Source organism: Aplidium turbinatum, chromosome 6 (assembly GCF_918807975.1).
Source record: "Aplidium turbinatum chromosome 6, kaAplTurb1.1, whole genome shotgun sequence".
NCBI classification, from domain to species: Eukaryota; Metazoa; Chordata; class Ascidiacea; order Aplousobranchia; family Polyclinidae; genus Aplidium; species Aplidium turbinatum.
The window spans coordinates 28,078,680-28,103,460 of record NC_137477.1 but is presented as its reverse complement, the minus strand read 5'-3'; the positions used below and the strand labels follow the sequence as shown (position 1 = coordinate 28,103,460).

The window sequence follows — 24,781 nt, the reverse complement described above, 5'->3', positions numbered from 1 at the left end:
ATAGGCTATAGTATTTTCGCATTGTTTAACCAACGGGTGATGACGTCCAAGATCAAATGAATCGGTGAATTTTTTCTGTTACGCAATACGCATGAATGGCCTGTGTAGAAGAAAACCCGTTCACAAACCAACATCAGCTTCTAAAATAGGAGGTCCTCGTTGGACTAAGTAGCTGTTTTGATAATATATCGGGCGTTGCTATTTTGAAGTGTCCAAAAAGGCGGCAGTATCACGTAAAATATAGTTAGTTTCAAAATGGCAAGGTTGGCGAAAGTATCCAAATGTGGTTCCTTGCGTACCACAAATGGAAAAATTACCGCGCTGCATTACTTATATTGTAATAAGGCGTTCCTGTCTAGTGTACGATTTACTCCACTGAGGAGACCTTAAGATCGAAACAATGACGTCCTGCCTGCAGTTAAGGTTATGAATATAAGTTTGCTTAGAAAGGAATGAAAATCGACACTTAAAGCCTCGTCTTGACAGGTCTCGGTTCGAATCACAAACACAGATTAATAGAAGATCCAACTACAGTGGCAGCTCGATTCCTAACGTTTGATTTCAAATGAGGAAGTTCAGTTGCAGTCATCATAACACGCTGGACAGATGACTGACTGCGTGGGTACCTACAATTCGGGAGCTACAACCCACATTGGGAAGGCTAGGCTTGGAAAACAAACAATGGTTTGTTTATAGCCTATCAATCACAACAGGCAACTAATGCGTGGTGTCTCATAAAATTAAAATCGCTGAGTCAGAATGCCTGTCTATCACCTGAGAATCGCTGAGTCAGAATGCCTGTCTATCGCCTGAGCCTTTTGACTGAAATCACCTTGCGATTAAAGCAACTACGTCGATCCATGAAATTGTGGCTAGCTTTTAGTACGAAGGCAAGCGATCAACTCACAACATTCTAATATTGAACCATTTGTCTGAGATAAAAAGAAAAAAAGTACGAAACGCATGCAAGAACGGAGATGTTTCGAATTGTTTCTGTTTGAAACTAATCCGAAACTTATGAAAAAAAACTAACTTGTTGTAGCATGCTCTTGTTGGTGTTAAAATCTTTGTAAAGTGAATATATTTAGCCTACTAGCTTGACTTACCTATTGGCGACAGTACATATGATCTAGAAAGGCTATACAAGAAATCTTTGATAAAATGTAAACAGACTGTAAAAAGTTACAAAGTAGAAATAAATAAAACAGTCCACGCAGGCGTCAATTTACGCATGCCTGCCTTTGTTACCAAGACAATGTTGATAATAATAATCGACAAAAAAGTTGCAGAACTTACAACAACAATTTTGAATAATATGAATAAAATTACCGTTCTAGAGCATTGAGTGATATAGCTACTTTTTAAACTTGTTAACAAATCTCAGCAACATCAATGGTTTAAACATAGTTCACCACGCGAAAAAATGTAGCCTAATAAAAAAAAAATTTGAAGGTTTTAGAAAAAAAAATGTTAAAAACGTTCAAAAAACGATGTGTTGAAGCGTTAATTGTGTTTACTCGTTTATTCATCTTTATGTGGTCTCGTGTGCTTAAAGCTTGTTGAAACTATTGCTGTTACTAAGTTTTGCATGTCCAACAAAGTGAACTACTTCATCAAATCCCTTGTGCGCAAAAATTGGTTAAATTATTTTCTGGCGCGGAGAGAGCGAGAAAACTTCCATGTAGAATAGTTTTGCTTTTCGAAAACCACACATGATCCCAGTTAGCACATCAATCCTTTTTTACATTGATTCGATGTCTGCAGATGTTGAATCAATGTAAAAAAGGACTGATTTTCTGACTGGGATGTGAAGTAGACGTTTGATAGGTCGGCTCAAAGATATTATACTGTAGTTAGAAAAAAAGGACACGACGCAATGCAGAAATAGCCTAGCATCATTTAAAAAGTAGCACATCTCTATTCCAATGGCGTCGATAAATGAAAAACTAGAAATAAACACAACGCGTATTTTTACGCTAATTCAACGATGCTAGACGTCGAATAGACCCTTCAGTCACATTCTTGTTGAGCATTTCGGTTGATGCTGCATTTGCGCTCAACCAATGCAACACAATCACTTTAATGTATCGGAGTTGTTAAACAAGGTTGGCCCAGAATAAATTGCAATAAAATTTCACATGTAACGGGATCGGGAGAAGTTTGGTTTATCGCTTTCAACGTTAAATTAACGTTAAAAACATTTTTCGGCAGCTGTCTAATTCATCTTGCTTCCAACGACTTCAAACTGGGGTCGCAGTTGAGATTGCTGACGCCTCTTGGGATGAACGTTCTTGTTATCAGATGCACTTGTCAAAACCTAGAAAAAAAAAATAATTAAGAATATTTTCACAATTGCGATTTCAGAGCAGCATTTACGTTTTTGCAGATGCATCGATCATTGCATTTATCATTTTTTCATAGTAGTAGTAGAGTTTTAATCCGGTGATGTCCCCGTTACCGAGGGTGGCCGGATTCACTTCCAAATGCAGCAATCATAGATTTCAACAACAACTTACATGGTCTAAAACAGCATAAGAGCAATAATGGCCAAAGTAATAATAATTAATTTATTGACGCAGGTCTGAAAGATGTCATTAATCCAGTTTTTTTGCAGTACAGTACAGCAGCGAATGTGATAAAAACATCCACGAATTATCATAAGAAGCTGAGTGTGGTGCTGGTACCACGACGGCGGCGAAAGACCACTGAATAAAAATTATATCAGGCCAATATGATTTTACTATACTTTGAGTTTTCGTAGCAAAATTGTATTTTGTAACCTATCACATTACGGAGCGCATAAGAGTTATATTCAATCTACACTAAACTTGCAACAAAATGATGAACTTATGTTTCACAACTCTATGGAATGAAAAGTAGGGTGAGTTGTGAACTTATACTTCACAACTCTATGGAATGAAAAGTACGGTGAGTTGTTAACCTCCTTGAGCTTCTCCTGGTAAGCAGCTTCACTTTTCAGCCCTTCCTCGTATTGCCGCTGTTCTTCTTCTTTCTCCCTATTCTTCATACTGCTGGCATGATTGATTTGAGCTTTCAGGTCACGCTGGAAACTTTCGTTTATTGCCTTTGTTCTAAGACAAACAAAATTAATTACATTTACATTTGTTTTGAATGGAAACACTGGTCTACCGATACAAAAATCTGTTTACATAAATGAAGAAAATAAAAAGCGACCACCTAGAAAAATGCACCGGAAGCAACATTTTGGCCGGAAGCAGGATGTTTCGGCTCGAGAATTGCAACACCGGCATGAGCTTCCGGCCTTTCGTAACATCTACTTCATGTAATCAATGTTCCAACCGAGCGGTCGTATGCCACCCTCACCAACCGTTCTAAAATGTGCCTCATGGAAATGTTTAGGGACCTTCGAAAAGGATCCATTCAAGAGTAAACATTTGGGTAGATTTCATATCCCGCAATGTTTTCTATCCACCCGATGGAAAATTCCATTTAAGATATTGAAGATTTTTGACCATAAACAGACGTAACTCAGCAACAACACTACATTTAACATAATAAAAACAAAAAACAAAAACAATAAGCGAACGTTTTCGGCTAATCATACAGCCCTTTTCAAGCCTATAAGAAAAAGATTTTTGATTGATTTCTTTGATCTCGTTTTCAATTTTACATTCCTCGTACCGCCCCACGTTGCATAGTGTATATGCAACAAGGATTCTGGGAAGTACATAAACGTGACTTGGGGAGAGTAGAATTAAGATTCGTGAAGAAAATGAAACAACAAAATGCTTTCAAGTGATTGTTTGTAGCCCAATGTTGTAAATTTGCGACATGTTGTACTGCTGAATATTCTGCGGTGATTGTAGCCTACTCTATATCTTTTTGAAAAAACATTCTGAAAATTTGATTTTTTTTCTTCGGCCCTACGGAGTTGACCAATGTTACAGGCAACATGTGGTCGCATTACTGCAGTACCACAATGATGCAGAAGAAAATCGGATTTATCCAATGTCATGAACCTGACCACAGCCACACACAGTTGGCGCACGCCTCTGGTTCCGGACCGGAGCCACTATCACTTCGACCCGGAGTTTAAAAAAAAATGGCCGGAGTTTGACCGGATCCGGAGGTGGTTCCATCACTAATTGACACCACAGAAAGTTTCTTACCTTTGGATTCGTTCCGCTTCTATTTTTTGATGTTCTTCGATAGCTTTAGCCATATCCTCTCTGTCTCTTCGGAGCTGTTCGCGCTCTTTTGCCAAGGTTTGAACTAAAAATCAAGTCGATTAATTAGTTGCAATCAAGTTCACAGTATGGCTCTTGATTTATTGTGCGTAAAAGAAATGCTAACGATATTAGCCTGAAGAGTAGAACGATGCAAAAGTAGTGCCTACTGCCTAAGCTTTGCATGCGTTCGCTCCCCACTCGAGGTGCAAGGATTTCTTTGACAAATCGATGCATTGGTCAAGAAATTATCTGATGAACAACTGACATATCAAATCACATGGCTGCAATCAAATTACCGCTAAACCACATACCACCGTCCACCACGCTAGAAACTACAATTCATAACTGCCATCGCCATGTACAAAAATGTTCAGTTTAGTGAAATAAGATTAAATGTATTCTAGAATATCGATTTAGAAGGCAACCGCCATTTCACTAAGTAGGTTGAGTTACATATTTCAACAAATTTAAAAAACTCTTCATTCCAAAATAAAACTTTGTCACTGAAATTTTCATTGAAAATCTTCCTTTGAATTTGCCAAAGACCAATACGGATGCGTAGTGCGATAAAAATGATTACAAAATAAAAAGTACCACACTAAATCGACTAACTCAAGTGTATTGTAGACCTTTAGCCACAAAAGTGTGGCTTCGTCAGTACATATCATTTTTATTCAAATAGAATCGACTTTATCAATTTACTGTGGTACTCACTATTTTTAACCCTTCATCTCGTTTTCAGATAAATTTGTTTTGAGAATGAAAACTTACGTTTTTCCTCTAGCTGTTTTCTCCTTGTCTCCATCACATCTTGCATGAGTCGATTCCTCGCCTCCTTCTCCAACCTCCACTGGTGGATGCGCTTTGCCCACATGGCAGCAACATCTTCCTCCACAAGTCGATCCAGTTGCTTTTCTCTTCGTTGTTCTTCCTCAAACTGGAAAGATGATTTGTTTGCATGATTGAGAAAATCGCTTTATTTCGCTCGTCTGATGAGGAGCAGGATAAGCTAAGTATCTTTCACGCATCTTACAATGCCTGGAGCCGCCCACTGACATTTTAATGCATTTTATCTTTAACTCCGAAAAATTATAAATATTTAATGGCTGCATGCATTTAACAAACACACATTAATTGCAGTGTATTTCCAATGATAAATTCTCTGCACAATGTTCTCTTCAAAAAGCTTGCAATGATTCACAGTCAGAGATGCAAAACAACTCTTATCGGCAAAAATGGGCCTGCAGCAAACAATCTTTACAGTATTTTCGTTTTGTTGACCACATAAAGTTAAAACAATACAGTGGTAAAACATGTTTCAAAGTTCATGTGAGCAACTACACAACATAAAGCAAATTAGTCATTTTTTACATTTATTCAACGTCTAGAGACGCGGGTTCATCGTACAATTTAAAGCAAATCAAGAGACGCCCACCTGTTCCTGGAGGTAGGCTCGGTATTTTGCCTCTTCTTCCTTTCTCTGTAGTTTCCTCTGCAATGCTTCTTGTGCATCGTTCCTTGATTCCTCAAGGAGTTGTTCCAGGATCTTCATATCCAAAGCAAGCTCTTCTTGCCTTTCTTGTGCTTCTCTCTTCATCTTCAACTTTATGGAATTTTCAAGATACATCCTGAGGAAAAAAGTGAAACGTAACAACAACGTATAAAAAATAATTTCAAGAACAAAAGAGAATATTTATTTTTCTCGTGTCCAGGCTTATACCCGGTGGTTGAAAGTTTGAATTAAGTGGACGAAAATGAAGCCAATCTTCGTGTCTACCTTCAAGTATGTCGCTTAGTGTCTTGCCAAAGACACAGTCGCATGCTCTGGAGTAGTATCGAACCAGCGCCCTTTTGAGCGTCGTACAAGGGCTCTCACCAGTCAGTTACGCACCCGACAGTAGCTTCCACTTTATTCATAAGCTCGAATGAAACAAACACATAAAGGTCGGAGAGCATTTTAATTATAATTTTTAAATCTTTTGTTTTCATTGGTGTTCTCTCCGATCAACAACAACGAGCGATCAAACTTCTTTTTTGTTGCTTGTGCATTCTCATCTTTGTATGATACGATTTGATATAACAATGTTAAAATAATGTCGATTTTCTTGTTGGTAGAGGACAATGCAATATAAGCTATAATGAAGTACATGGATGTGCGACCCATAATACTTTTTCATATTGCTTTGTAACTGTTTAGTTTATACGAAAAATAATCTGTAATTTATTTAATATATTTGAAGTTAGAGCCCGTATAAAAATTGTTGTAGAACCGTATATTAGGTTTTCACTTGAAACTTTACACAGCACACTGTTCAAAAACTCGATTGAAACAACACTTTTGAATTACTTTTTCATGTCACAAAACTACGGAACCTCACAATCCTGTATCATAGCCGCCAGCCTCCACTGCATGGAAACATAGCGCACAAGACGCATTGTTATTACTTTGCAGTGCATAGTTGTGAGAAGGTGATCGGCGTTGTTTGCGAGTATAGTGTTAATATTCAGAGCAGCTTGTACATAGAAGTGAACGAATTAAATTGTTATAGATATGTTCAAATTCTTAAGTTTGTTAAACATTTTCATAAAATGGTTGTTGTATAGTTTGTAACAGTTGGCTGTGCAATCACATCAGTAACTTTACCTTGTTACTTTTTCAATTTTTAATAATATACTATATACTATATTATACTACGATATGCTAAATACTACTATACCGTACTACTACACATACTACTACATTCCATATACAGTATATATCATTTGTATACCATATATACACCATTTACCATGCCTTATATATATGTCTATTCTCACCTTTGTTGGTTATGGAGTTCTCTTTTCTCTTGCAACGCTCTTTGTTCTTCCATTTGTCTCAATTCACGTTCTTCCTTCAACAATCGAGCTTCTTCGGCAACTAAACGTTTTTCTTCTTCCCTCTTAGCTTCAAGAGCAGCCTTCTGGGTTCTCAACATGCCAACCATGGCACTGTGAAGAAAAAACAAAACCGTCGTGCTGGTTGCATTTCAGTAAAATATGATCTTTTTTGCTAGAAAACCAGATGGTTAATTCAAAAACATATCATTAAAAGACAATTAAATTTTTTACAGCTTAGTGACTTTACAGACAGCAAATCAACTGTTTTTTAAATTGATTCAACGTCTGGAGACATTGAAGCAATGTAAAGACGGCTGATTTGCTACTTGGGTTATTGTGTGGATGACGTCACAAGTTTTCGATGACGTCATTCATAACTTTTAAACAAAACTCTTCACTCTCTCCTCCAACACTGACCAGTTTCTTTCAATTTGTTGCTGGGCCTCCTGTTCTTCTCTTGCAGCTTTGGCAAGCCGATCTCTCTCCCACAATTCCGCGTACATCATGTCTTCCTCTTGCTTCTTCACTTCAAACTCTGCTTTGAGAGCAAGCTGCTGCATCCGATCCACGGAGACTTCATCTTGATGACGTCGGGCTAGGATGCTCCGAAGTTCTTCACATTGTTCTCTTAAAAATAGATTAAAAAATAGAAGACGTGAAATACCCAGTCAGACAAATAGAAGACGTGAAATACCCAGTCAGACAAATAGAAGACGTGAAATACCCATACCCAGAAAACCGTCCACGGTTTTAAAAGTTCTCATACATACAGTAATGCAAGTAAGCAATCGATTATTATAACTTCTTCAAGTGGAAAACCCCCAAAATACGATTTTTGTTGAAAGATTCAGCGTGTTATAAATTCGTCCCGAACCAACCTGCCGCAAAAAAACCTTACGTGTTATCGCGATCTGTTTTATTGATTTCACAACATAATTTGCCAATTTATCACTGTAGCCCACTATATAAAATTTATAATGTGTGATTATTTAAATATGTGAGTATTCGTACTATTCGTAGCAAATGATCTAAAATTTGAAAACAAAATCCACACTCCAGGTCGGCTTTCAGATATCAAGGGGATGGCGCAACGGATAAGGCGTTGGCTTTCCAATTATGCAAACCTGGTTCGACTCCCCACTTATGCTGTTTGTTGACAAACACCGCTCACCTCTACCCAGGGTGTAATAAATTGGGTGGGCGTAGTTGCTGAAGTAAAGGCGGCCGAGAGAAAGGAACTGGGCTGGCCACCCTACTCTCGTTAGTGCCGAAAGCTTAGTACAATGAGAACCTTATCATCTCATCCCCCGCTGCTTGGATCAAGTATGGGACCCACCACCACCGTACACCACTCCTCTTGAGAGATTCTCTATACCGTCCGAGCAATATAACCTATATTATCGAAGCGAGCTATCTCTACTTAACCTACCTCCACTGCTGATCCAACTTTTCACGAACGACTTGAAGTCTTTCTTTTTCCCTTTTTTGTTTCAGCTCCTTTGCTCTCACCAACATCTTGTTTTGCCTTTCTTCAATAGTTTCATGTTTTGCCTCCATCTCTTCAATATACGCAATTTCTTCGCAGGCCAGGAGCTCCTTTAATCTGTAAAGGTTTGCTCAATGATCGTTTTCCTTTTTCACATTTCATGCAAGCAGTTAAGGGCGTAAAATTATGGGTATTTTTTATTTGGTAGTACAAAAGATCATTTTTCTTTGGTTGTTTGAAATTTCGTTCCGTTTTGTAAAGTTTTTGAAATGTTTATTAATTTGTTTTAAACAACTCTTTTAACTGTTTAACAAAATATCATTATTTTGAAACAAAATTTTGTAGATTGTTTCAAATACCATGATTTCCCTCGATCCCACACCTCGAAACATTGAGTGCTAACTACCAAGCGACTACAAAACCAGCAAAAGACTGGGCCGACTAAATAAACAATATGAGCGACCTATACGTACAGGCCTTACCAACATGTGAACATGCAACAAGGATTAGAGGCCGATGTGATTTAGATTTTGAAGTCTATATGCTGAATGTTCTTCATATCTCTTTGAAATGATGGGTATGAGAAAGCAAATTGTCAAAGTGTGATTACTTTACCTCATATTACTGCCAAACTTTTTACCAGTTTTGCCAGATGATCTTCAGGTGTTCAATACAAGTGCCATAATAATCTAGCTCAATATTTCATGTTTGCATGATAATGGTGGAATAAAAGCAGCCTAAAATCACGCAAAATATACAGTAGACAAAGATTATATTAATCAAGTACTACTCAGACTAGAAACTTCCATTAGCAATTCTGACTGCTAGCAGCATCCAGTCCGATTTGAAGCTTGCAAGTTGGCATGGCCCGTATATAGGTCGCCATGACACAAACTATTGAAAATCATAAACTTGTACAATACGTAAACTTAACATGTATAATTTTTTGGTTAAAAACAGTAAATTTCGATATGTAAACTCACATTGTTCTAATGGGCTTTGCAAACACTAAATAGCGCGTAGAGCATGAAAGAAAACACTTAATTGAATGTATAGCTAAACGCTTCAGCGCGAAAGCAGTAACAGCAAAAGGGTAGTAAATTATTATTAAGATCTGTTACTGAAGATTTTGTTTCGGTCAACCCTCAGGACCCGGTGGCATGGAGAAATGCCATCAGACAAACATAGACATTCGTTGGCGTCTAACCCTCGCATACGGAGAACGAGAGACATTAAATCGTATAGAATAGATAGATAGATATTTATAACCTAAATTTATAAAATACCTTACACAACGTTGATAGGAGTGGATGAACGTCTACAGTAAATGAGAGGTTGGGGACCTTATTAGGTAAGAGAGCCATGAAAGCTACATCCTTGGAAATGTATTTCCGTGAGAATCTTTGCAAACCTTATCTTTGCGACAGTTCTTATTTCAACAAAAGAATATTCGTTTGAATAAAACCTTCATGACGATCCCACCATGAGTAAAACAGGCTGTTACCTTTTTTAGATAATAGTGATTTCATTTTCTTGAAGTTGCGATCTTAGCTTTATGATTGGCCTTGGGCTTTGTTTTTGAAGTGTTGATTATATATTTATTGTATATAAGATACTGTATAAAACGTATGTTGACCACTTAAATCTCACAGCTCCAAACCATATTTGCAATAAAAAGCAAAAATATCCACACATCAATATAACATGTTCTTGAGAAAAAGTGTCTTGTAAAGGGAGTAAAATATCAAACCTACAGAAAACTATTATCACAGTTTTTACCTCTCTCTTCTATCACCCAATTCTAGTTTCTTTTGTTCCAATATCTGCTGCACTTTTCGCTTAACTTTGTTTTTCTGAATATTGCCTTCTGTAATTCTCTCCCAGTCATTCTAGAAACCAGCGAGGTACATACTCGTTATTATTATGAAACAATAGGCCATTCAGTTGTGAGGAATGCTAAACCATAATGTATATCAATCGAACCTTGTTAACATTAAAACATAACACAATATACGACATACTGTAGTAACTTATATTAATTGAACCATATTTTTAATGATCGTACTAAATGGAACCAGCGGCTCTGGTTCGACTCTCGGGATATACCCTTGAGCAACGCATTTTAAGGACTGCTCTCCGTTCAGCCGCACCTGGTGGATGAAATAATTCACAGACAATTCAAAAACCGGAAACTTTACTCTGTCAAACTCGGTTACCAGGACTGCGTCAGTGGTTCAAATTTCTACATACAAGTATGCAAAACCGCCAATATTAAGCTCTTAACAAAGCTTTCTCAGTCCGAAGATCAAGGTTCCTACAATCAATCTATCAAAAGTATATCGTAAAACAATGTTATATATTTTTGAAAACAACATAGGAGGTAAGGGAATAAGCCTTATTTCAAGTTAACATGCCAGGGATTCATAGGAAATCCCTGTAACATGCCATAGACAAATTCATGCATGGGCAAATTAAAGAAACTGATTGTCATCCATTCTCCCATGGGTGTCAGAGATTGATATTGAGCAATGTACAGTTTAGTTTTCATCAACAAATCTTTGGAATTCTTTTTTGTGCAAGTGCTTACAATGAAATACTCGAACAGTTTCATTGAAACTCTAGAATACTGTGGTTGGCATTTAGCTTTTTATTCATTGCGGAAGTATACTATCTGAAGAAGGCTGATGATAAAATGGAATAGCTTATAAGTCATTCTGTAACTAAAAAATGAAAGAGTAGGAAATGCAAAGCACCTTTCACTGCAATGGCATATAAAAAACATATAAAAAAGGTACTGCACTATTTTGCTTAATACAAACCTTAAGATCAAACATATGGCTGTACTTGGTGAGGCGAATTGCTTCATCACGCAACGCTTCCTTTCTTCTTTGCTCGAGTAGTATCTCCTCAAGAGGCTTATTACCAGATGGACCTTTTGCCCTCTGCCGATACACAAATAAAGGTAACAATAAATAAAGAAAAATCAGTAAGCAATAAAATCAAGTTGATCATCTTACATGATTGTATTCTATTGGCCATTCAGCACAGTGGACATACAGCACAGTTGAGTCTCGGCCATGTAATGATACTAATACACCACCTGAGTTTTTTAATGTTACACATATAAAGTTAAGCAGTAGGCCTACAGATACTGGAATGCAGAGAACTATCAGCCAGTCGCTATACACTCCACTTGCTTAAAATCCTATAGTGACATTTTTTCTCAAAAACTTCTGCCTGAGGTAGTTTTACCAACAAGTTTTATGATAATTTTTTGGTACAAAACCTATTACAGTATGTCTTGTGAAAAGTCTACTCTAATAGCTCAGTTGGATAAATGGCCTGCTTTGATAAAAATGGCAAGAACAAGCAACGCTGGTTCATCTCTTGCTGTGTGCAACTCACTTTTAAAACAGTTCTGCATTCAGTAGTTTGACTAATTTACAGGCTATAACACTTCAACCACAGGCGGGAACTTCACTCTGTTAAACTTATTGCTTTGGCATGCATTAGTAAATCATAAATTCTTCTGTAGCCTACATGCTTGAAAATGTGCAAATTATATTGTCACAGAGGCTTTCTCAGTCTAAGGATAAAAATTCATACAACCAATCAATTTTACTTTCAAAAGTGCACCAGCAAGATGAAGTCAAAATAATTATATGAAATCGTACTCTACTTTTGTTGTGAATGTGACACAACAGTTTCATGCTCATTTAAGGTTGAAGATTCAGAAGAACAGTATTTTGATAGCTTTTGAGAGAAAATCACACCATGTACCACATAACTTACAAAGTCTTTTCAGGTGGTTTCAATAATCTACGCAATGAATAAATCTCAATGTGTTGTGGAGACATCATGTTCAATACAATGTGTTTGAAGGATGACATCATTAGCACTTACATGTATATGGAAATGCAAAGAAAAATGCAAAAAGGAAATGATTGTTCTTTGTAAAATGACAAAATCTCAATAAAAGGCCATTCGAATAACTCTACAAAGTGCCAGGGAACATATGCTATGTTTAGTTGGTGCAAAAGTCATTTTAACTGTGACAATCCGAAAAGAGAAAAAGGATGTTTTCTGTGTGCCTGATAGACACTTAGACATGTTTGTACAACCAAATGTCTGAAGTTATATAATGGGCCACGTAGATGGATAAACTGAGAATAAACTCAAGATAAATGCCAAGACTGTACCATCTTCTCTTTGTTGAACAGTACTGATCCACAACCTACAATATGTTCAATTGTTCATAAATTGTATGATTTCTGTTGTTTATAAACATAAAATAACATTTACGAGTAATTATTGAGGCCAGTGCAGTGTTCAGCAATCAGCAACCTATTTCCAATCATGGGTCAAAACTAAACTCAATAAGATCTCCGCAGGCCACATTAATTTTCAACCAACAATTCCTTTTCACGATTTGTGATCGTAATAAAGCTTGCAAACTGGTTAAAGTTTTGATCAGATTAACAGTTTATAATAAAATCTAAAATTTGATGTCGCCTTCATTCACGTGACTTTTCATGTTATTTTGGTTTAAAAAATTTTGAACTTCAGGTATGGTAGCTGATTGGATGTAGAAAGAAGCAGATAACATCTTGCTAGTGGTCTTATGAGTAACTTCTACTCAGAGGTGGGCACCCGCTACTTTTAAAGTAGCGCGCTACCCGCTACCTGGGCCAAAGTAGCGCGCGCTACCCGCTACCAATTTACAAAAGTAGCGCGCTGCCCGCTACCACTACTCGGGCCAAAGTAGCGCGCGCTACCGTTACTTTTTCCGTTACTTTTGTCTAAAATGATACTAGGAAACACTCAAGTCCCTATATGGACGCAAAAATGACCTTGAAAACGAATGTTATCATTCGTTTACGCTGTCATTTTGACATCGTTATAGGAAAACATTCTAAGGGAAATTTATTGTTACGCATCTTTCAAAAACACGAGCATTTTAAAATGAGAGTCACTAAGTCCTGCCCGCTTTCGCTTAAGCACATCTCTTCCAACAGAAAAAAGTCTCTCTATCGCAGCACTGGAAGGAATGGGGGTGTTGTATTTAATGAACAGATGTTTTAACTCGGTATTCGAAAAGCTCAAGAACTTGCTCTTGTCCGAAAAAAAGGCATCCACAATTGTTGCTTCCTTCTGCACCGACGTTTCACGGGATGGCGCAAACACTCCAAAAATAGCCTACATCCTCGGAGTCATGACTGGTGTTGGTGTCATTCTTCTCGGTATCAACCAGGCTTGATGTCTCCCGCAACAGTCGAATTACATCTGTCTTGACTTTTTCTTGCAGTGCGTCAGCATCATCCGTGGAAACGTAGTGCAGAAATTGTAGCCACGGCGTCTTGAAGGAGGGATGAAGACATGATGCCATAACGCATTTCATGTTGTTGAAGCACTTGTTGAATCGTTTCTTCACCCCTTCAAGGACTTTCACTTTCAACTCCTCACAGGTCACAAGATCAATGATCTCGGTCAACTTCTTCCCGCAAATTGTGATGGTTGGAAGCAAGACTCCGTAGCCTAACATGCCTTGGACTCGCCCTGTAGAATGTCTAAAGCCTGGCAGATAGGCTTCATCACACGGAGATATTCGCCGAAGAAGTTGACGTCAGCTAGAAAAGACCGAAACTTTACAATCAAGCCGATTAGGCTATATAGCTGCTTAACCACGCCAGTATTGCAAAAAAAACAAGCATTTTTTTTTAAATTTAAATTAAAAAGTAGCGGTAGCGGGAGTGCGACTGAAAAAAAGTAGCGCCTCTCCCGCTACTTTGGAATAAAAATAGCGCCGCTACTGCAGCCGCTACTCCAACTAAAAAGTAGCGCCGCTACCGCTACTTTTACCAAAGAAGTAGCGCCGCTAGTAGCACCGCTACAACAGTAGCGCGCTACTGCCCACCTCTGCTTCTACTCTTAACTGGCTCTTGGTGAGGTTCAATGAATCAAATTTATCCTCCATCCAGCAGATACAACGAAAACAAGTTTGTTGTTGACAATATCCTGGTTGTTTACATAAGTAAAGTGCTCCTATATCAAAGCTGTCTGTTTGACAGTATTCAAGACATTTTTTTTTTATAAAACTCAAGCTGTATTAACTGCTGTACATCAAATAGAATAGAGCTACTGAACAATTTGATGCAACCTTCAAGAGAACAAAATATAACACTCAAGCAGAATAAAAATGTAATTAATTTTTTAATAAAAATTCTTAAAAAGTATTATTAAAAATTATTAAAAAGTATAACAAAATTAAATATAACACTGCTTGTAGGTTTGTCCTCTTGCCGGGTAGCATGAAAGAATTGCAGTGAGCATTTTATTTGACTTTCCATGTTATGGTTTTGTTTCGAATTTGAATACCAACTGTAAGTGTTGCTACATCTTTTGTATAAATTGGACATTTCTCTAAAGTTGCAACTTTGAAGTTGTTTAAACACGATGTTAAATCGATCAAAATTACAAAATTAGAAATTCGTTTTTGATTGCAAACATTTGCATCATTGCATGTTTGCACTAAAGTTTGCAACCTTCACCTCTATGTCCATGGCATCCTTAAGGCTTGATACATTTGCAAACACTTTCTAGTAAATCAGATACCGTACTGTAAGTTTACAATATTGTTGCTTATTGTCACGATTTCTTTCTATCTCTTACCAGGAAAAAGACTTGGAAAGGTTCAATGACGTAGTTTAATGGGTTATAACCGAAAAGCAGTCAATTAAATGTTGAAAGGTTCCACTAGTGAAATGATAATCTAACTTCTTGAAGGACTTTAACGAACGGCTTCTCAAATAACTCTAATTTCGAACACAATTTATATCAGCACCAATTCTCATCTACTTGTATTCGATTTCTTCAACTCTCAATCAACAATAATTTCTGCACCAACTACCAATCCACAACTCATAACACAACTCTCATAATCAACTCGTCATAATACAACTCCCATAACAAACTCTCATAATAATCATTACGCAAATCACACCACTATTTATAAAAGGTTTGTTCAGTCTAGTAACATCGAGAAGGTTACGTAATGTCACATTGTTCTGTCAAGTTGCAAATAAATGTCAACAAGCAGAAGCTTAAAGAAGTCTAAAGAATGTCACGTAGGGTATAAGATTCTTACATAATAAATATTTTGCAATCGGACATCTACTGGTAAACATCCTTATGACGTTATGACAAACGACGCTCAGAAATTATGAAAAACAACAGAACATTCCAGATTTGCATGCTTACAGACGATTCCGGAAATGCGTTACATAATACAGATTTCTCATTCAAAGGTTACTTCAGGTCAATACCCAATAATAACACATCGCTCAAAATTCCATAATGAAAACAGCACATTCTGTCAAGACGCAAAGCAGCCCGACGCGAGGCCTTGCACATTGATTGTGACACTTATTGCATGGTCTTTCATGTGCTTTTGTAGCAAAGAGGCTACACAAAACCTTTCTAGTAGTTTCTCCAAGCATTGTCAACGATTTTTCAGTTGTTACTGCCATCATATTGATGTTGTTATTTATAGAGTAAAATTTATCAGATAATTTATCACTTGATGGACTGTGTAAAAACTAAAATTTGAAAAAAAAGCTGCAGGCCAAATGACTTTGATTGCCGGGTCAGATCCTGCTTGTGAACCATAGGTTGCTGACCCATGGCTATTAAACAGTTTACTATAATCTAATCAATCAATCAACTTTGTTTCGGCATAGCTCCACATTCATTTCAATGCACAAATAGCACAAAATATAATATAGGCTATTAATTTTATCGATATGGAAATTAGCCTACATCATGGAGACATAAATATAACATGCGCTTATCTAAGTTAAGGTGCCCCCACAATCCCACATAGAACAATTAGTCTACATAATAAATTAATGGCAATCACCTTACCTTGCCATTGTAGTTACTTAAGCGAGATCTTGAAAACATGTTAAATAAAATCAAAAATGTGTTTCATAATACAGTAGAACTCATCTATAGGGACACCTAAAGTGACCTTCAAGAAGTGTCACTATAGCTGAAGTTATTATAACTAAATTCTACTATATTTGATTTGTGGCTAGAGTTAAAATGATGTTAAATATGTACAGTAGGCTATGCTAAAATGTCTCTAGTCAAGTCACTGTGACTTTAGTATCACTCAGGTCTATGGTGCTTTCTAAATAAAGAGTTCTTATCAACAAGCAATATCAGTAAAGTCAATTTCTAAAAATCCATCTAAAGCTCTATGAAATTTTATACATCAACAACAAAAGATAACACAAAAGTAAAAGACTTTGCTTACTATTGCTACTGAATGGGGTGTTGGTCCTGGATATTCTCTGTTTTTCCTTCTCCTTTGTGTAACCAACATCCTCAACTTTTTTATGCTGTCTGTTTCAGAATATGTAATTGTTTTTATTTAGGCTTCTCTTAAATTCAATTAATAGTTGATGTGACAAAAGATATTGGCGGCACCGTAATTAGGCAATATCAACAACCAAACAAGTGAACACAAAACCTCATACAAAACTCTTGTAATCTTTCATTGTTGTCATAACGACCAATTGGTCGCGTGGTGTCGCTATTTCAATTCAATTCAATTTATTTTTCTTAGCTGGCGCGAACATGCGGAGAACGATAAAGTAATCACACGAATTTTACACCAACAAAAGGAGAAGATGACAAAACCAAAAGGTTTAAAATATGCATCAATAAAACTGTTTGAAAAACATAATCTTAAAAACGCACAGCCACCAAACCTAGAAAAGAAAGCGAAAAAAGAAAACTTTTATTTCGTCGATAATAAGATAGACCTACAACACTTGCTAGAGTAGCAAGGGCGATTTAACACAAAAGAAATTCTAAAAGTGACAAGTTTCCCGAAGTTTTTACTTTGAGAGTCTCGCATTCAAAACTTGGTTGTGATGTCATAAAAGACTCAAAAAAATAAAAATTGCAGGAGACCGGCTCAGTGTGACCATGCGGATTCAGAAAAAAGTAAATAAAATAGAGATATGATTAAGCATAATAAAATAAAGACATACTACTTTTCTGTTCAAATAAACTTTGTTCAATCAATTTCACTTTCCAAAAGTTTTACAAAAGTTACAAGTGAAATAATTTATGGCGATTTAAAATTTAAATCATAAATGCAATTATATTTCCACCAAAAGGGTAGTGATAAAAATGCAACAACAACAAAAATTGTAGTCAAAAGCAAATTAACGAGAACGATTATAGTTGCAACAATTTGTATAAAACATTAAAGCTGCAGATGTAAAATAATTTTGATGAAACGAATTTTAGTACAAAAAAAAGATCTGGCAGCACTATTTCTAGAAATTATAGTTAGGCTACCATTCAACATATTACAATTTAATGAGCAATTTGAGCAAAAATAACTAATTTGCACAATTTAAAGTTGTATTTTAAGGATAAATAATCACATCTTTGTCCAACACAAGCAGTTTTTGTTATTTAACCGAATTTCCATTGGAAAGCCTACTTCTTGTCTTCTCTTTTTCTTCACATTTTTCTGACATTCCACTTCTATTCGTAATTTCTTTGCAAACGTTTGAAGAAGATGAAATTGTAATTTTTCTTTTATATTTTCTTGAGTTTAGCTTATCTCCAGGTCCTAAATTTGCACAAATCCAGTTTTTAAACTTGGACCTGGAGATTTGAAAGTTTTTTAGAATTCGCATCACCAACGTGTGAATGACCAATACTAAAATAAATTGAGGTAAGTTTATGTCTTTATGACCTAATCATGAAAATGCTTACTGTGCGTCAAGGTGCATCCTTACTTTGTACTGTTAATTTTCTGTGGAATGGTTTGTCAACACAGTATAGCCCAGTTCCCAGTGGTTCTCAAAGTGGATATTCTGTAATGATTAGGCTATTAACCTTTTTTGTGCGAATTTGCCTTATTTTCATGACGAACCGTCATTGAGTGAGCCGTCAGTCATTGAAAAAAACGCATTTAAAAGATTGTTATCGGCAGTTTGCGCTTTTGTTATAAGCTCTCCAGACCAGGACTATATATTTTGTAGTAGCAAATCGTCAAACTCAATGGATGTTAATTCTCCCGCTCAACTAAAAAAGTTGTTTAAGAAGGAAAGTAGGCTATTTTTTTGATGAAGTCAGCACAAGTACCCCTGGATGAAGTTGTTAACTTGAGCCTTCGAAGTAAAGAAAACTACCGTAGGCCTACTCCTTATAACCATCACTGACGTTCGGTGGCTTAAACCGTTGGGAAAGCAACTTGGAAATATTCTGCAGCAAGGTAGTAGGCACGAAGGGCGTAACCGTCGGGCGAAGCCCGAAGGCGTGTATAAAAATCTGTCAAATTGTGCTTCGCCTATGTCGTGATCATACATCCATTTAATGTTTAGAAGTCATGAACAATCTTAATTTTAACGTTGCAGGACCTAAATCCAGTGTTAGACATAGAATAATAGTTGTCTAAATATTTAATTTGTCATGAATGTTCATTCTCAGATAGGCTATTCAGTTAAGCCTACACTACAAAAACTAACACTTAGGCCTAAACATTACAACCGCAAGCAATTTGTACAAAAAGCTGGATAAGTTTGCCTCCTGCGTATAGAAGCACGAACTAAATATTGCATCCGCACCTGAACGTTCATTGGCGAAGTAACGTTAAATCAACGCTGTAAAAAGGGCAAAGGCATGACTATGAAAGCTAGTAGGCTAAAGTAGGCTACATGGCGAGGAGACATCAAAAAACAGCAACAATCTTTTCGTCTTTATGATGCTGTGCTGTGTACCGTGACGAGAGACCATTCTGTGCGTATGACCAGTTAGTTTAGCGATTGAACGCATTGACGTCACTGGGAAAGCAACTCTAACCATAACACATCTGATTGGCTAATCAGCTGGTGACGTTTTGCAAAGCGACTGAGGATTGGATAAAACGAAGGCGTTTTTTGACGTTTTTGGACGTGGGGAAAGCAACTTTGCAAGTTGATTTCCTTGAAGCCTCAGTGTTTTTTTCTGACAGGAGCGTTTGGGTTAATTGGCATTTATAGGCAAGACATGCGGTTTGGTCAGGACTTAGACTACTCACAAGCGTTACGAGTAATTCTAGTCACGAATACAGTAATTTTCAAGTTGAAATAGACGTGATAAAAATAATAATAAGTTAAACCTAGAATTCAGTCATTATATTTTGCATAGTTTTTGCTCAGGTAAGTAGCCTACTGCTTTCCTTGCTTTCCCTCACCGATCGTCACTGATAACCATATCATTGGATCAGTCGATCATTGGAAGGTCGACATGGAGACTACCGCGGTACGCTTCTGAAGACTATAATCGGTTTATTCAAGCTCTGATCAACAGCATTGGAAGCATGATTATATACTGGTTCGATACATGCGTAAATCAGTCTTTCAACATCCTTGAGAGACTGATCTATGCTCGTTGAATCAATAATTGACCCATTGCTTCCCAAAGAACAAGTTGGATTCCAACACGGGAGGTCAACCGCGTAGATCAAGTCACACTATTAACTTGGGACATTGAGGAGAGTTTTTTGGAAAGAATAAAAGAAAACGGGGACGGTGTTTGTTGTCCTAACAGCAGCCTATGACACCGTGGCCTAGTCTACAAGCTGCTGCGCTTACTCTTTGAAAGACACATGGTCAAAATGATTATAGAGCTGATCCACAACAGGAGTTTTACACTTACCACCGGAACTAGAAAACCTAGACTGCAGGGTCTCAAAAATGGTGCCCCACAGGAATCAGTCTTGGCACCCCTTCTCTTCAACGTCTATATGCATGACCTACCATCTACAACATCTGAGAAGTATGCATACGCTGATGACTTGGCCACCTCGCACTCTGCGAAAGACTGGCAGTCATTAGAAACGACATTGAGCCAAGACAAGACGACCATATCAGGATACCTCTATCAATGGAAACTGAAGCTCAGCGAAAGTAAAACGGTGACGGCAGCCTTCCATCTCAACAACAGGGAAGCTCAACGTGACCTGGACGTGACTATCAACGGCAAGATCTTGCCATCTTGTCCAGAACTAACAAACTTTGGGGTTACGCTTGACAGGTCACTCGCATACCGTCACCATTTACAGTCACTTCACTACGCTAAAAACTAACATATCACGTCGCTTTGCTAAAACGCTTGGCAGGCACAACGTGGGGTGCAGGCGCTGACACTTTGCGCACTGCAACCCTGGCTCTGGTTCACTCCACTGCTGAATACTGCGCCCCTGCCTGGTTCCGTAGTGTCTACATCCGCCCAGGGGCGGATTTACCAGTAGGCAGAGTAGGCAGTTGCCTAGGGCGGCAAATTATTGGGGGCGGCAAAATATACGAATATTATGGAATATATTACATTAATAATACTGTACGTGAATATAATAATTCACAACAGATATATTAAGATATATAGCAATTAATAAAATCAAATATAGTTATTACTATCTGAAGACTTTGAATAAGACCTTCTGATGATCCGTTAGGTGAAACAATTTGTAAAGTCTTCAGATAGTAATAACTATATTTGATTTAATTCGCTCTGCTTTGCCTTTTTGCTTGGCATTGAGCACTTTTTGTAGTATTAATAGTTTTCATTGTTTTAGCAATTAATAAATATGTTATCACACACATTTATAAACAGTGCGGCAAGTCATGTATGGCAAGTCATCGCCCCTAGAGTACGTCACGCTTGATTGGTTTTCAACAATATGTGCTGCTTATCGCTTCTTTTAGTTATCTGTCTCGCTTAGTAAGGAGGACTAGGCTTTGTCTGTGCAATTTTTATTAATCTTTGTTCGGTTTGTTTCACTGTTAGTAAATTTGAAGGAGCCTAGAAAAAATGTTTTTAGTCAATGTTAGGTTGATGGAAAAGTTGCAGGCTATTTTGTGTAGCCTACTTGCCTTGATGCTCAAAGTATGTAAACAAGCCAAAAAGTAAGACTAGTATACGAAAGAACTTTAGTTTCATGAAGTTTTATAAAAGTTTGTACCAGCTGCCGCTGAATTATTACAGCCATTCAGCGATCATACCACCAGTGAAGCACATTATATGAAGACACTTGGTGTGCAGCATGGTGTGCCGCTGACACGAAACTCCATTGTTTTATATCTTACCCGGTGGCACTCTTTCCTGGTATGGACCTGTCCTGGCCGACTAAGTTAAGCTAAACAAAATCCAAACAGGAGTTGGCCGCTTTCATTCCAACATGTAGCCTACAAGTGGGGTTTGGCTCCCTCATCAGTCTGTGAATGAGACGTGGAGGAACAAATTCCTGACCATGTCATTCCTAAATGTCCATTACAAGGCACCAAATGGAATGCATGGTATAGCAGCACTAGACGAAGCTACAATCACCTAGCTTTCCATCACCTGCCCTGAAGTTTGAACAATCTTGTCTCATACGAAAGAAGAAGATTGATTGATTTGATCTTTATCCTCGGATTGAGAAAGTTTCTTTGAGAGCTTGATCCTGGCAGTTTCGTATAGTTGTAGAGGCTTTGAACCACTGACGCAGAGCCGCACCAGCGCTTCTTGATCTTGAGTCAGGCGTTTAATCACTAAGCTAAAGGAGAGGACGGCTAACGGTCCAAGACTTCACAATAGCGTAAATCTAATTATTAGCTTGCAATAGGTATGCTAACAGTTAAACTGATAAAAACACTTAGAGAAAAGTTCAATGAAAGATTTTTCATTTGTTGGTAACTAAACAATCACTTTACAAAATCGAGCCAATCAGAAAAAAAATTATGCAATCATGGGAGAGTGGGGGGACCTTAAAGTTTGAGGAATTTAAAAAAAATAACATGAGGATTTTCATATCAAGCAATTGTTTTTTTGATATTTTAAAGCATAATTGAGTTCCTCACCCCTGAGAACATAGGAATAGACACTTTTTTCATCATAATTGGACAAGAAATGATGACTTTAGAGCATTTTTCACAAAATATTCTCACGCACAATGGCGCCACTAGTGGCAAAAATGTAAAACTTTAAACTGCGATAACTTGAAAGCGACACATGATATCAAAAAAATTCCAACAGTTATGAAAATCATTCTAAAATTTAAAATATGAACGAAATATGTAAAAATAAAGAAAATCTAAGAAATGGTGGTGTAAAATTTCTTCAAAATTTGTTGAATTATAGTGGAATGACTCAGTTCTGGATATCGCTTAAAAACGAATATCCTAAGCTCAGTGACAAAACCTTGAAATTACTGTTGGTTTTTGTACAACTTACCCATCTGAAAAAAGCTTTGCATCGTTATTTCTCATCAAAACCAACGCGCTACTTCGCTTTGTAGAAACTTCATTAGAAAGACAGCTGCAAGTTTCTCATTAAATTGAATTTTTTATACTTCTTTGCTTTTAAATTTCATTTTTTTGATGTAATTACATTTTGGGATGATTTTAAAGGTCCACCGATCCGCAAAGTTTGTGTAAAAACTTTACCGGTCCTCAAACTAAAAAGGTTGAGATCCACTGGTCTACTGCATTTTTGCTTGTCTATGACGTCACAGATGTTGTTATTTAACGTATTCAGTTAAGTTTTTCAATTTTGAGAGAAAAAGTTTTTTTTAGAACAAATTCAGTTTAATTTATAAGACCCGTGGTTCCCAACCAGTGGTGCCGAAGTTAGTTGAGGATTGGGGGGGATAAATCAAAATTTTATCAAATTTTAGACAATTTTGAACATTGGGGGGGATGCATACTTTTATACACAATTTTAGTAGTTGTGGTAGGCCTATTAGGTTTATTAAACAATCACCGGACCTCGGTAAATTAGCTGCTAACAGCATAATACACAGACAAGAAATAGTGGAGATAAAAGCGCTACCTGTGCTCTTGTGAATGACTGCTGCAAGATTAAGAAACAAGCAAAGAAAAATTGGTACCTCCAGCTGGATTCGAAGAGCTATGACCTTCCAATGAATACTTAGTTTTTCCAAAAAAAACAACAGAAGTTATAGGCTACTTTTCTTTTTACCCTCTCCTTCACTAGAATCACTACACTTAGTGCGCTATAGGACAAAGTCACTAGTCAGGAGACTGAAAACAATCGAAGCTACAGAAGAACATTTGCAAATTTATGACAAAAATGCTAACTTTCAAACACATCACAAGAACTTGTTACAACCAAATTGCGTTTTACGGTAGTGCTCATTGAAAATACATTAGCACTGTCATTTATGCTGATGTCATTAAGAATATTTTGGTCAATGTTGCAAGCAATGCTAGCATTTAACCTTTCCTGTCCCAAAGTATTTCTCAGTCAGGTTTTCAATCTACGAAGATTGGAAAACGACCCCTCACAAGCAGCAAAGCTTATCGGGCAAAAAGAGGTTCTTAATCAGCTGGAGTATTTGAGAATAGAGAGGTTTTTTTCAACTCGGACAATGCCTGGTAAGCTCTTTTGGCATCGTACAGAGATTTTGGTGCTGTTGCCTTGCTGAATGAATCAATTTGATAACTCATCGATTGTCTATTCAGCTCTGCATAATTTTTGACCATTTCAGGAGCTAAGCCGGTCTTGAAAATTCGTGCAAGTTCTTTATACTTTGCCAAATCAGAATTCAGGCTACTTTCAAACCTCTCGGTCAGTTCAGACATAACTCTGTCCATGAACTGATTGTAAAGTATTTTATAACTTAATGCAGTTGAGTGTCTGCAGTAGCTGCCATCGAGCCTCCACCCAATCTTTCAGGGACTCTTCTTTGCCGTGGTGCTTGCAAATAAAATTAGCAGCAAATTTTTCCGGAATACCTTCAATGAAGGTCCTTAATTCATTGTCTAGCGTCAAATCCAAGACAATTAGAACTGTGATTAAACATCAATAAAAGAAAAACAACAGCAATTCGAGATGCTTACAAACAACTAAATCGAAGTACAACTTCATAGCAACTAATTTTTTCTGAATTATTGGGGGGGTGCTGCCAAAATATTGGGGGGGATATATCCCCCCCACCCCCCTACTTCGGCACCACTGTTCCCAACTGGGGTGCCGCAGCAGTGGCGTATTTAGAAAGTTTCTTAGGGGGGGCCAAGACATTGTGTCAGTCAGCCGCGTAGCGGCTGACTTGGTGGCTGGATGCCAATGGGGGTCTCAGAGTAGTACACACGGGGTAGTCTCAATGGTATAGTAGCCTACACAGAAAGCTCAAATTTGGTGAAAA

At 37.3% G+C, this 24,781-nt stretch overlaps 1 protein-coding gene across 2 annotated transcripts; it reads right to left on the bottom strand.

Moving 5' to 3' along the window:
* Positions 1-861: 861 nt before the first annotated feature.
* On the bottom strand, positions 862-23,053 carry LOC145772156 (cilia- and flagella-associated protein 53-like). 2 transcript variants are annotated; one of them, XM_082583998.1, is made up of 12 exons: positions 22,849-23,053; positions 16,889-16,977; positions 11,394-11,516; positions 10,354-10,463; positions 8,518-8,691; positions 7,506-7,715; positions 7,029-7,199; positions 5,647-5,839; positions 4,983-5,148; positions 4,152-4,254; positions 2,942-3,092; positions 862-2,317 (listed from the first exon to the last, which is right to left on the bottom strand). In XM_082583998.1, the coding sequence occupies exons 1-12, from the start codon at positions 22,868-22,870 to the stop codon at positions 2,216-2,218; spliced, it is 1,614 nt and encodes a 537-aa protein (XP_082440124.1). In that variant the 5' UTR covers positions 22,871-23,053; the 3' UTR covers positions 862-2,215. The 2 variants fall into 2 exon arrangements, with proteins under 2 accessions (XP_082440124.1, XP_082440125.1); XM_082583999.1 differs by lacking the exon at positions 16,889-16,977.
* Between the last annotated feature and the right edge of the window lie 1,728 nt (positions 23,054-24,781).